The sequence below is a fragment of the Ahaetulla prasina genome, chromosome 1 (assembly GCF_028640845.1).
Source record: "Ahaetulla prasina isolate Xishuangbanna chromosome 1, ASM2864084v1, whole genome shotgun sequence".
Lineage (NCBI taxonomy): Eukaryota > Metazoa > Chordata > Lepidosauria > Squamata > Colubridae > Ahaetulla > Ahaetulla prasina.
Window position 1 is genome coordinate 99,036,353 of NC_080539.1, and position 14,035 is coordinate 99,050,387.

The following is a 14,035-nucleotide window of genomic DNA, read 5'->3' on the forward strand; positions in this document are numbered from 1 at the left end:
CAACATAGGGCCATTTTATAGGTCAAATGCAGTCGTAAAATTGGAAAGTAAAAGAAGTAACCCAAAAAGTCTGTCTTGATTGAAACATTAATGCACACTACTTGGGTATTAGGTAGTTTCTAAAAATATGAAAAAGATTTTGCACTTGAATCTTCATTAGAGTCCATTTTTTGGAGCAAAGAAACTCCAGTTGAGACCTGTCCAACATCTTTATCTAAAGCAAGGTCAGTATCTTCAATTGTAGCCATTTTACTTGTCCCCTCTTTTCAAATAAAAAAATAACTCAAGAAGAGACAATAAGATTTTGATTGAGGAACACAGGTCAGGCGGGTTTATTTTGGTCTCTACTGAAAACATTAAAATTACCCATTTTTTGAAATTGAATAGTGCAGGTCCTTTTTCCCCCCTCATAGGACTAAAAAGGAAAGAGCAAATAAAGTATTACTAATAGATATTTCACTAACAGATATTCCCCTTCTGTAATACTGCAGTTTTTTATCAGCATCCTCCACCACGTAAAATGGAACCATTGTTCTGAAAAGCTAACTTTCTGTACATTGTTTGATTCTCACGTATTTTTATGCTTCATGCCAAATAAGCATGGTGGGTAGCAAATTGTTTTTAGCAAGATACAAATGGAATCAGCAGGTAGAGGTTTTGTTTGAACAGTGATTTTGTTTGCAGCTCAAAGCTGCCTATGATGTGGGAACAGAGGAAAGGCAGTATGTGGTATATGTTTTAGTTTCCATGTAGGGGAATTAGAGTTATATAACATAATTAGCTAGTATGTTGGTAGGTAAATGTTATATTATAAAATGTGATATAGCAATAGCACTTAGACTTATATACCACTTCATAGTGCTTTACAGTGCTCTTTAAATAGTTTACAGAGTCAGCATATTTTCCCCAGCAATCTGGGTCCTCATTTTACTGGCCTCAGAAGGATGGAAGGCTGAGTCAACCTTGAGCAGGACAGAATCAAACTCCTGGCAATGAGCAGAGTGAGCCTGCAATGCGGCATTCTATCCACTGCACCACTTGTGGTGCCAGATATGGGTTTTTTCATTCAGAAAACAAAACAAAACCTATGGAAAGTCTTTTTAATAAAGCAGAAGGCTCGGGTATATTTTATGGAGATTCTCAATCATCCAGGTCATGGTTGTCCCAAAGGTGCTTTTTCAAGAGGCAGCTGGACTTTCTGGTTTTTCTTTGAAGACATTTCACTTCAAAAAAGAATGTAAATGACCAGCTGTCTGAAAGGAGTATAAATCCTTCCATTCCCCACCATCTAGTCAGAGCTGAAGAAGCGTCTTGGATGAGAAGCGAAACGTTTTCAAAGAAAGAGCAGAAAATCCAGTTGCCTCTTGAAAAAAAGTACCTTTGGGACTCTGACTATATTCCTTTATTCTAAAACAGAGAGACAACCACTTGTTAGAAAACAAAAGAGATAATGTTCGTGAAACAAATAGGATTTCAGTAGTGGGATGTGATAGGAGGCATAGTGAAACTGGACTGCAGTTTTATATATTTTAAGGAGAACATGTCATATGCACCAAAGACAAATTCTTTGTGTGTCCAATCACACTTGGTCAATAAAGAATTCTATCTATCTATCTATCTATCTATCTATCTATCTATCTATCTATCTATCTATCTATCTATCTATCTATCATCTATCCAATTTGTAGTTTTGACTATACTAGGTTTCGATAAAAGAGCAATTGTGGCAGCACCACTGCCCCTAGTAATGCCATTAAGGCAGGACTGCAAGTGGGACACAATGAACTTGAAGGTCCCAACTAACACTTTTCGAAGTAAATAAATTCACATTTACCATTCAATAAAGACATCCCTTCCCTCCCCTGCCACCCTCCCTTTGCAAAATCACCAGATGTTCAGGAGAAACTTTTCAAGACAAATACTATCAGCAAAAAATCTAAGAACTACCAAAAATGCAGGATTAGATGGCAGCGATGAGACAAAAGTGTTTCATTTACTGGTGTCTTTAGGGGAGATAACCTTGCTGAATAAAAACATGAGAAAAATAAGTGTTTGAAAACACCTTGAAGGAAGGACCTGAATACTGCAATTGTGTCCAAGATCTCTGGGACTAAACGTCCCTGTTGGTGATGTGATGTGATTTAAACAGGAGAAAGAAAAGCTTTAACAATGACACATAGGCTGCATTTCTTAAGGTAAAGTTTAGGACACCTAACGGGAAGAAAAATGAGGTCATATATACTGCAAAATCTGGGATAAAACACAATGGAGTTCCACATTAATCATTATTATTTTATCCAACAAAAATTGTCCACAAACTCCTGGAGTAAAATGTTTATTATTTTTAAGGGCTGGGCAATATTCTGGATTTGAAGGAGAAAATGTGAGAGGACCTGGGTTTGCTTAAGAGCAGTGATGGCGCAGTGGTTAGAATACAGTATGGCAGGCTAATTCTGCTGATTGCCAGCTGCCAGAGTTCAGCAGTTTGATTCTCACTGGCTCAAGGTTGATTTAGCCTTCCATCCTTCCAAGGTTGGTAAAATGAGGACCCAGATTATTGGGGGCAATATGCTGACTCTGTAAACTGCTTAGAGAGGGCTGTAAAAGCACTGTGAAGTGGTATTTAAGTCTAAGTGCTATTGCTATTATAGCACCTATTGGGAATATCTTAAACCACTGTGTTTTTTCCCAAGAACAAGTGTCAGCCACAAGAGATAAAAAGCAGGAGCCCAGAAGAAGTTGTGGCTTATTTAAGTTATTCCTGGCAATGCTATGAAGGTACTGATGTATGTTCTGAATCACATTTTTCCTTTCAAATTTGCATCTCTGAATTATTTTTACTGGGGGGGGAAAGGATGCTTTTAAACCTCACAGATTTGAAGGATGCTTCAAATGAATACACAGCTATTGCAATGGGGTGGAGAGATTCTCCAAACTATTCTTCAAGTCTTCCAAACTACAAATTTCTTTCCAAGTATTTGGTTCTAAACCTTTTGGGTCATATTAAACACTGAACACTGAACGTGAGATATGGCCATTGAACATGAAATATTGAATCAGAATTCATTACCAATCTTTTCCCCAAAAGGTGGACTATGTGATTCCCAGGAGAGGAAATTTGGAAGAGAAATGTGCTCAATTTGTATTTTTCATCCTGCATGCAGAATTGGTTTTCTTAAGGAGGCTTGCTTTGATTAAGAATTTTGCCTTAATGATCCGGATCATGGGAGCAGCCCCTAATCAAAGATCCAAAGGGATAACATATCGGGGGCTTGTTCAAGGAGTGCAGGGATCTGTGTTTGGGAAGCATGGAAGGGAATCAGTACACTGGCTCAGCCACAATTGTGTCAGACGCTGTGAGAAGAAACAAGCCAACTTGTTTTTTTCTCCAATAGTGATTCCATTTATTGGGTCTGCTACAAACCAGGTCCCAGTACTAGTAGAGGTTTCTCTGTACAAAGTCAGCGCTGAGAGCTTCTGCCTCTCAGCCCCTTTTTAAACATCCCGTGCTGCTAATGCCCCGGCCCATGACTGAACTGCTCCGTTAATTGGATGTCTGGCCACTCTCTCCCTCCTCGTCTGACAGCCTCTGCTGCCATGTCATCTGCTACATCCTGGAACTAAAGCAGCTCTTCGTAATGCCCAGCCCTCATCTCCCTCTATCCCAGCCGCCAGTGGGCTGATTCCCTTCCCATGCTTCCCAAATGCAGATCCCTGCACCCCTCGAATGAGTCCTCGATATGTCATCCTTTGGATCTTTGATTAGGGGCTGCTCCCATGATCCGGATCTCTGTAGCGTCATGTGTCGAGCCGGAGCTGGGCTCAACTAACACTGTTATACACAGATTATTTAGGAGTAATTATTTGTGTCACTTAATCTTTTATGATTATATCCATCTTTTTCAACAAATGTACTTCTATAGGAACAATTACCTTAATTTGACCTTTCAAACATGGATCACTACATACAGACCGGACCATTTCGGTTTTGTTCATTTGAATTCGGTTATCATCGATATTCAAGACTCCCTCGTGCCAAGTCCCGATGTGGACATAATCATAACGGTTAGATTCTATCTGTTGCAGGTTCATGATGTCATATCTAGAGAATAGAAAGAAAAAATATGTCTAATTAAAAAAATTGCCCAAAGCATTAACATCTCATCTTCTCCTCCCTCAGTCAAAATAGAATAAACCCTTTCCTATCCATACACAATTTAACATCGCTTTGGAAATTTAACTCTTTGGAAAATTTAACATTTGGAAAAAGAGCAAAGAAGAGCAGCTTAGATGATTAAGGGCCTGGAGACAAAAACATATGAAGAACGGTTGCAGGAGTTGAGTATGGCCAATCTAGAGAAAAGAAGGACTATGGATGACATGATAGCAGTATTCTAATATTTGAGGGTCTGCTACAAAGAAGAGGGGCTCAACTTATTTTCCAAAGCACTAGAAGACAAGAAACAATGGATAGAAACTACTCAAGGAGAGAAGAAACCTAAAATTAAGGAGAAGCTTCCTAACAGTGAGGACAATTAACCAGTGGAACAGGTTGCCTTCAGAAGTTGTAGGTGTTTCACCATTGGAAGTTTTTAAGAACAGATTGGACAGCCACCTGTTTGAAATGGTATAGGACCGTGATGGCGAACCTATGGCACAGGTGCCACAGGTGGCACGCGGAGCCATATTGGTGGGCACCCGAGTGTTGCCCTGTGCACGCTGGCCAGCTGATTTTCAGGTCTTCCAGGCCTACCGGAAGTCAGGAACAGGCTGTTTCTGGCCTCCAGAGGGCCTCTGGGGGTAGGGAAGGCCGTTTTTCCCTCCCCAGGCTTGAATTATGGGTGTGGGCACACATGAGGGCAACCCCTCCATGCTCCCCCCACTTTTGGCATGCAACAGCAAAAAGATTAGCCATCACTGGTATAGGATCTCCTGCTTGAGCAGAAAGTTGGATTATATGACCTCCAAGATCCCGTCCAACTCTATTCAGATTGATTGATTATTCCAACCAAAGAGAATTTCTGTAACGCAGGATTGAAATATGGAGATGATGGTGTTCTCTGAGCTTGGTTGCCTGCTTGCAGATATTTCATTCGCTTCCCAACATTCATCCATCCTTCTTTTTATGTAAATGTAGTACCTAATGAAAACATTTTTGGCCACCATACCCCTTGGTCTACTATACTCAATTTAAAGAAATGAAATCACTGGGCTGGGCCAGAAAGGACAAAAGGAAAACTTGTCTATGTAAAACCATTCAGCATTTCAGGGTGTGATGTTATCAGTATGGTCTGTCATCCATCCATCCATTCAATTTCTATAGCCACCCAACTAAACTGAATGACTCAGGACAACTTAAAATTCTATGGTACCCAATGGTACATCAGGGCCTTGGGCCAGAGATGCTGTCCACATTTTGTCCCAATGTCTGAAAGTTGTGTGGGTCTGAATGTGACAGATCAGATTTAAATTGAATCCAAACAAGACTAAGCTACTGTACCTCATGGATCTTTCTCATATCCTGAAGAAGCAGGATATGCTGTGACTCAGCATGTAGTCCTCAATGGAACTACAGCTACATGGAGAGAAGCATGCAGTGAGATACGTCAAGATTCTGTCTTGGGCCCAGTGCTCTTCAACATCTTCATACAAGTAATCCTTGATTTATGGCCATAATTCAGTCCAACATTTCTATTTGCTAAGCAAAATAGTTGTTAAGTAAGTTTTGCCCCATTTTACAATCTCTCTTGCCACTGTTGTTAAGTGAATCACTGCAACAGTTAAATTAGCAACAGTTGATAAGTAAATCTGGCTTCCACATTAACTTTGCTTGTCAGAAGGTCACAAAAGAAGATCACATGACCCCAGGACATTGAAACCATCATAATATGAACCAGTTGCCAAGCATCCAAAGTCTGATAGGGATACTGCACTATTTGTAAGTGTGAAAAATGGTGATAAGCCACTTTTTTTCAGTAGAATAGAATAGAATAGAATTTATTGGCCAAGTGTGATTGGACACACAAGGAATTTGTCTTGGTGCATATGCTCTCAGTGTACATAAAAGAAAAGATACGTTCATCAAGGTACCATTGTAACTTTCAACAATCATTAAATGAATGGTTGTAAGTTGAGGATTACCTGTAAATGATTTTGATAAGGAGATGGAAGGAGAACTCATAAAATCTGCAGACAACACCAAGCTGGGTGGAATTGCTAACACTTTGGAAGATAGACTCAAAATTCAGAAAAATCTTGACAAATTTGAGCACTGAGCCCTATCCAACAAGATGCAATTCATTGAAGTGGAAAGTAAGATCCTACACTTAGGCAGGAAAAACAAAATGCATCAGTATATAATGGGTGGAAGCTGGCTCAACAGTAGTTAACTGTGAGAGGATCTAAGTGTATTAGTGGACCACCACTTAAGTACCAGCCAGGAATGTACTTTAGCTGCCAAAAAAGCCACTGTAGTCCTAGGTTGCATCAACAGAGGGATAGCATCAAAATCATGAGATGTGATATTATCCCTCTATATTACACTAGCGAGGCTACACTTGGAATACCATATCCAGTTCTGATCCTGAGCAAAGTGGATATGTTCCATTTAGTAGCCACTCAAAGAGTCCAGGAATTTGCATGTCTGAGCATTACAATCCTAATTTTAACCAGATACAAAAAAGGATGCAGGAGTCTTTTATTATAACCAATTTCCATAAAAGTTTTATTCTTTCTGCGGAATTAATTCCTGGTCAGACTGACCTGGTAGGCTTTTCATATAATAATTGTTGGCTTGTACATAATGATATATTCCCTTTATCAGTACTTGAAATGAGAATCCTATTCTATATCAGAGATAGATTTTGAGAGCACATTTAACTTTTGTCGAATTTCTGGATATGCATATTGAAAAATGTGCTAATTCATTCCTCTTGGGGCAATCAAAGATTTCTTGTTATAAAATGCCAAGTGAAAAGCAAATGAAAAAATGCTTTATGAGAAATAATTAACAACCTGGAGATGTGAATAAATAAAATATGGTGATGTATTAAAAAGAATAAAAAATGTAAAGTAAGTATGTGTTGTCTTCTGGGTAAATTATATAAATTATACAGACAAATTATACAGACAGATTTCTATAAGCAAGAAAATAATAGCGAGGCAAAACCAGTTATCTATTAATCTGTGGGCTGTCTGTGAACTTCATTTTTGGCAAGGAACTGCTTCATTCTAAATAGGCCAATTCTTACTGAAAGGTAGTTTAGAATTGTATATGTAATTTATAGGAAAGTAGATGCTTATGAGGTAATGTTGGCAAGAAAGTTGCATTTTAAAGGCCTTCACATTATTGACTGATCCAAACAAACCATGGATTGATTATTTCTCCTTCTCCTTCTCCTCTTTTCAAGCTGCTGACTGTAATACCAGAACTGAATTACAGTGCAGTTCAAAATGGATTTAAAGTGAGGAAGCATATTTAGTCCCACAACTAAAACTTCGTTACTCTACTGACCCTTGAATCTTTTAATCTGCATCTGTCTAATGAACTTTCACAGGACTGGAGGAGATGCTACTCCCTTTTGCTACTGACATGTAGGAGAAGTCCACTTCTGTTTCAATCTTCAAGAGTCCTTCTGTAAATGGAAAGCTAATCTATTCATCTTGAGCTGCCCCCATCCTGTCTTTGTTAAATGGATAGAAGTCTAGACAATATTGTATTTTCTGTGACTTAAGGAAGTTACGTAGAATGCACAGTAAGAACATTGGGACTAAAAAATTAAACCTAAAAACAAACAGACATCCATAATAATATGGGGCATGGCTTTAATAAATAAAGTTTCAAAAGGAAAGGACCACAATGAAATCTGAGGCTTGAAGCATGAGCCAAAGAGCCCTCTTCAGGGTGGGCTGCTGGAGGTTTGCACGGGTTTGGGAGAACCCCCAAATCCCACTCCTGGCTAGCCCTTCTTACCCCCCCCCCCCAGGAGTCCCCATGCAGCCCATTTTGGATGTAGGTAAGTGTAGGATATGCACGGAGGCTTGGGGAGAGTGAAAAATGGGCCTACATGAAGTTTGGGAAGGCCTCCAGAGGCCCTCCAGAGCCTGGGGAGGCCATTTTTGCCCTCCCGGAGGCTTGAGAAAAACCTCTGGAGCCCAGGGAGGGTAAAAACGCCCCCCCCCCACGGTTGTGGAGGAGGCAGACTAGGCCACACCCACCATGGCCTCGCCCACCCAGCAGCCGGGCAGAGAACCTCTTTTTAAAAATTTTGAAGCCCACCCCTGGCCCTCTTATCTCTTGGTGTCCATTGCTTCGGTGTGTTTGCGCAAGAGCAACCAAGAGAGCCTCCCTGTTTTTGCAGGCTGCCAGGAAGTATTCCCTGCTTAAAGACCTGCCTTACAAAAGATTTCTGGAGCGAACTCGCACTTCTGCTGATTATCAGACAGAACAAGACTTATGCAAAAGGAAGTAGTGACAAGATGTTGAAACTAATGGAGCAGAATAGGGAAAAAAAAGAGAAGGAATCACTAGCAAGTCTAGACAGACAAGCAGGCATTTGAGAGATAGAGATGAGAGGAAAAAAAATGTTGTGGGTGGCAGACAGAGAAGTGTTTTGAGCGAAATTCAGAATGAGGAGAAAACTGCAACCAGAAGCTGTGATTTTTATTTTCTGTTTTTTGGGACCAGAAATTGTAAGAGGAGAAGGACAGATCTGGGGCTGCAGCATGCCTGATGGTAGCAAAGAGATAAGAGAAAGCCTACTTCTTGGCTGCCATCTACTGGTCCTCAAGATTGTAGCAGTCCAGATCCATTGCAAGTAGCCCTCACTTACTGACTGCCTTGTGCAGCGACTGTTGGATGTTACAACAGTGAAAAAAAGTCCCACTTTGCAATCAGTCTTCATATTTATGGTTGTTGTGGCCTTCAGCAGTCACATGATTACGATTCATATGCATCACAACCAGCTTGCAGAATTAATGGAGAAGGCAGAAATAAAAATCATAAGTTTCGGTCACTTGAACGTTTTGCTTAGCAATCATGACACTTTGCTTAACAATTGAAGAGGAAGTGGGGCCAGAAGTCAGTCATGGTCACATGGCTTTCTGCTTAGTGACTGTGTAGATGAGTAGCAACTACCGTATTTTTCGGACTATAAGACGCACCGGTGTATAAGATGCACCAAGATTTCTAAGAGGTAAGTAAGAAAAAAAAAGGTTTTTGCCCTCCCTGCCCCCTAGGAGTACTCTGCAGGCCTCCCAAACCCTCTGCGTGCCCTGTTTTTCACAAAAATGGGCTCATTTTTTGCAAAAACGGGGGAATTTTTGCCCTTCCCGGCCCCCAGGAGTCCCCAGGGGCTCCCTAACCATCTGTGTGCCCCATCTTTTGCAAAAACGGGCCCATTTTTCGCAAAAATGGGACAACTGGGGTGGGGCTTTGTGAGGTCAAAAAATGGCTGTATTCGGTGTAAAAGATGCACCAACATTTCCACCCTCTTTTAGTGGGGAAAAAGTGCATCTTATACTCTGAAAAATACGGTCACAAGATAAAGTGAGACTAAGAACACCCAGGCAGATAGCGGAGTCCCCAACAGCATAGAAAAAAAAAAAACCCATGTAAAATTCTGTCAAACTAATTTTGGAAAACAAAACAGTTGCCCTTAGCAAAGAAACTCCTGTTTAATATTATGGATATTCTCAATCATCCAGGTCAAGATTGTCCCAAAGGTGCTTTTCAAAAGGCAACTGGAATTTCTTGGTTTTTTCCCCCATGAAAACATTTCACTTCTCATCCTAGAGGTTTTGTCAGTTCTGAAGAAGCTTTTTCAGAAAAAAAAAGGCACCCATGAATTGAAGAAGCGTCTTGGATGAGAAGTAAAATGTTTTCAAGAAAAAAACCCCAAGAAAGACCAATTGCATCTCGAAAAGCACCTTTGGGAAGTCCTGTTTAATACAATTTTGGAAATATTTTAAGGTGAAATTTAATTTAATTTTTCAACTACAATGAGTATATAGTATGTATTCTTGTGTGACAGATAGTGAGAAATCGTGACTTGACAGCAAACAGAAGAAACAAGTTCCTTCCCCAATAACCCCTCCCTGCCAAAGGCAGTAGGACAAACAAAAGTTTAATCATTAGAACAGCCTTTGAAAATATTTTGATATTTGTCAATAAATTGATCATTGTTCCTTTCTGTTGCTTACCAACTGCTGCTATTTTTTTTTTAATGCATGTGCCAACTAAATATAGTTATCAAAAAAAACATCTCGGAAGAAGGTCATGGCAAAATCTTTTGTATTGTTGCCAAGAAAACAAGCTGGACATGGGTATGAAGCAGTGGTGAAGAAATGCTTTTAAAAGTAAAAAAAAACACCTCTGATGATCAAATGGCTCAGCTAGGTATGGGGGGTGGGCAGGGATTTTTTGCTACTGGTTCTCTGAACCACCCACCGCCATCGCTACCGGATCGGGTGATCCGGTCTGAACCAGGAGCATTTCACCCCTGGTATGAAGTCACCAGTAGTCCAGTTCAGCTCAAGGAGACTTTATCTTTAGGTCACCCAAATCATTTAAGGAAGTGCTTTCTTCATGAGTAAAGTGCCCCTCTGGACCTGTTCCATGTAGTAGCCACTCAAAGATTACAGGAATTTACACACCTGAGCATTACAAAATTAATTTTAACTGGATTACAGTGGATTATTAATGACAACCAACATTTTGTGGAGTTGTGTGAAGAACTGATTCAGATTATATATATATATATACATACATACATATACACACACACACACACAGAGAATATATATATTCTGAGGTTTTCGCAGGTGTTTGTATGTAGGTCTTTGGTTATTCGGGTTTTCTCCCACTTAAAATTGGAGGTGTCTTGGTGACGTTTCGACGAAGTCTCATTCATCATCTTCAGGCTTCATCTTCGTGATTCTGGGAGCAATGTGTGATTGCAGCTGTTTCTTCCTTTTTAACTGCTAGTGGGGGTTTGAACTGATTGGGTGGGAGCTTGGCTGTGCTCTGATTGGATGGGGTTTTTTGTGCTCTGATTGGCTGGGGGTGTGTCCTGTTTGGGTGGGGGCTTGGTTGTGCTCAGATTAGTCTGAGTTGCAGGGGGATTTGAGCTGGTGAGCTGCACCACTGCTGTCCGGCTTCGTGGTCGTGTTCGTGGTCGTGCCACATCTTCACAGTGGTTGTCAATCTGCTGCATGTATGGATCGGAGGGGTTTGAAATGGCTAATGTTGCAGCTGCGGTCTGGCTTCTGGTCTTTGGTCGTGCTTCATGATCAGTGTGGGTTTGGGTCTGCTTTCTGGGTGGACGTGTGGCGGTGACATCCTGTGTGGACCTCGTGAGTGTGGGTCTGGTGTCATTCCTCGTGTTAGGGACTCGTTTGTCAATAAGGGCAGGTTTCCAAATGGCTGATAGGCGGGAGGTATCATCTCGTTTGTTCATGCTGTGTATACACACACACACACACACACACACACACACACACATATGTATATGTAGGTCTTTGGTTATTCGGGTTTTCTCCCAACCAATCAGTTCAAACCCCTACTAACAGTTAAAAGGAAGAAACAGCTGCGATCACACATTTCTCCTAGAAGCACAAAGCTGTAAACACCTAGCCTGAAGATGATGAATGGGATTTCGTCGAAACGTCGCCAAGACACTTCCAATTTTATGCGGGAGAAAACCCGAATAATCAAAGACCTACATACATACACCCGCGAAAACCTCAGAAAACACACACACACACACACACACACACACACACACACATAAATAGGTATAGATATAGATATAGATATAGTTATATTAAATTCAGAGATGATTTGGTTGAATTACCCTTCAACTGAATTTTTCATTGGCTCTCCAAATTAATTTTATGCCCTAAATTAAACCACTGCTTCCCAACTCAAGTACTTTTGAGCTGAATCGAGCATTTGAAATGAATCCGTTCAATCTGCCGTTTCTCTTCAACATAGTAACTCAATTTGTGTAAATGAATCAATATTTAAATCAAATTCACACAACTCATAAAATCAATTGCTCAAATCAGATCTCAGATGATTCATATACTCCTAACAGTTTTATATCTTGTTCAGGAATAAGATTTAATAGGTTGCATAGTTCTTAGCTGCACATATTGTTCACATCCAAAACAACTGGTTTTTGCTGATTTTTCATCTTTAAGCAATTCCTCTGTGCCAGGGGTCTCCAACCTTGGTCCCTTTAAGACTAGTGGACTTCAACTCCCAGAGTCCCTCAGCCAGCAAAGCTGGCTGGGGAACTCTGGGAGTTGAAGTCCACAAGTCTTAAAGGGACCAAGGTTGGAGACCCCTGCTCTGTGCCATATCCCTATGGGTTCTGGAGGAAAAAAATTACCATAAGGTAGCTTTTCATGCCAAACCAATGGACAGCCTTCCCTACCAGTTGCATGCAGATGTTTAATTACATCTAGGAAAGGTCAAAAGCCAGAGCAGAGTTCCTAAGGACCTGAGTGTTTACCTCCCTCCCTGAGGATTGATTGGAATCACCCACTTAGGTAGAAGTGGAAACATCATAAAAAAATATCATAAAACAGTGCCCCAAACTCCCAGAACCCATAGATAGCCTAGAACAGGGGGGTCTCCAAACTTTTCAAACAGTGGGCCATAATGGACATTTTGCAAACGTTCTAAAATCAGTTTTATAAATGGGCAAATAAAATTTAATTGAAGGAATGTCTTTTATTTTGCTCAATGAGTCACAACCACAACAAAAAAGAAATGTGACGATTACAAAGAAACAATGTGTTGTGGCCTATTGGCCACTGGCCCCTCCAGCAGCTGAATCAGATGAGGAGGAGGGATGGGAGTCAGGGTCAGCATCAAGGCAATCTGAGAGCTCTGAGGGGGAAGAGGGAATGGAGCTGTCAGAGAGAGAGAGAGAGAGAGAGAGAGAGAGAGGCACTTGCCTTGGCCGTCCATCAACCCTCCGATGGAGAGTCAACAGCCCCCAGGTCTGGAGATGGCTGATGAGGAAGAGGAGGAACAGCTGGGGCCAGTGCCTGATACATGGATATGCAGAAGGCAGAGGAGAAGAGAGCAGTGGAAAGCGGTGGGACAATCCTTGGGATGGAAGAGCCACCGCTGCTAGCGAAGCCCCCACCTCTGTGGATTAAAGGCCGGGGGGCGGGGGAGATGAATAGATGTGGCAGACAACTATTCATCTCTGCCAGAAAGACTTGTTAGCCTGCAGTTAGAGAGAAACTTTTTGCTGGGGCTGCTGGTGCTCCTAATAAAGGAATACTGTATTTTTCGGAGTATAAGATACACCAGAGTATAAGACGCACCTTAGTTTTTGGGGAGGAAAATAAGAAAAAAGCTGATTGGCAGGTGGATTGTCCACCCAGAATACCCACAAACAGCTGTTCCCAGAGGTGAATTTTAGCAACAGCTTCCTTGATTGTGAGCTCTGTGCTTTGCTTTTTTTTTTTTTTTTTTTGGCTTTTTTTTCTGCCTCTGAAAGCCTCTGAAACAGACCTTCAGAAAAAAAGCCTCTGAAGCTCTGTTTGGGGGCTTTTTTTTCTGAAGCTCTGTTTGGAAGCTTCTTTTATGACGCTTCGTTTCTGATGCTTTTGTTGTGGCTCCAGCCTCCGAACCTGGCCTCATGCCCAAAAGTGACTCTGAGAGTGAGGGGGAAGGGCCAGTAAGGCTTACCTCAGGAGCACCGATTCCTTTGGCTCGGCTCCAGGAGCCAGAATCAGGCCAGTCAGAGGACATAATGAGGCCGACATCCCCTGATTCCTCCCTTCCTCAGGCTACACCTACAGACTCAGCTGATAATCATACCAATCAAGCCTGGATCGAGCCGCGCTTCAGAAGATTAGAGAGGCGGCGTCATCAAAGGGAAGAGTGGGGCAGGAGCCCCCCCCACAGGATATATAAAGAGTTTTGGGACTGCTTTCAGTTCTACGGGAAGCAAATTAGCTGAACCGTGTCGAAGTGAGCTGAAGTCTTAATCTGTTTGAGCTTTTTGGCAGGCAG

The 14,035-nt window shown here is 41.4% G+C and overlaps 1 protein-coding gene across 3 annotated transcripts in view; it reads right to left on the reverse strand.

Moving 5' to 3' along the window:
* GRM1 (glutamate metabotropic receptor 1) overlaps positions 1–14,035 on the reverse strand; it is a 250,185-nt gene that overhangs the window by 38,268 nt on the left and 197,882 nt on the right. For all 3 annotated transcript variants that reach the window (XM_058170100.1, XM_058170108.1, XM_058170116.1), the window contains exon 5: positions 3,934–4,102. In XM_058170100.1, coding sequence (XP_058026083.1) covers positions 3,934–4,102 — 169 coding nt within the window. The remainder of the gene's footprint in view (positions 1–3,933; positions 4,103–14,035) is intronic.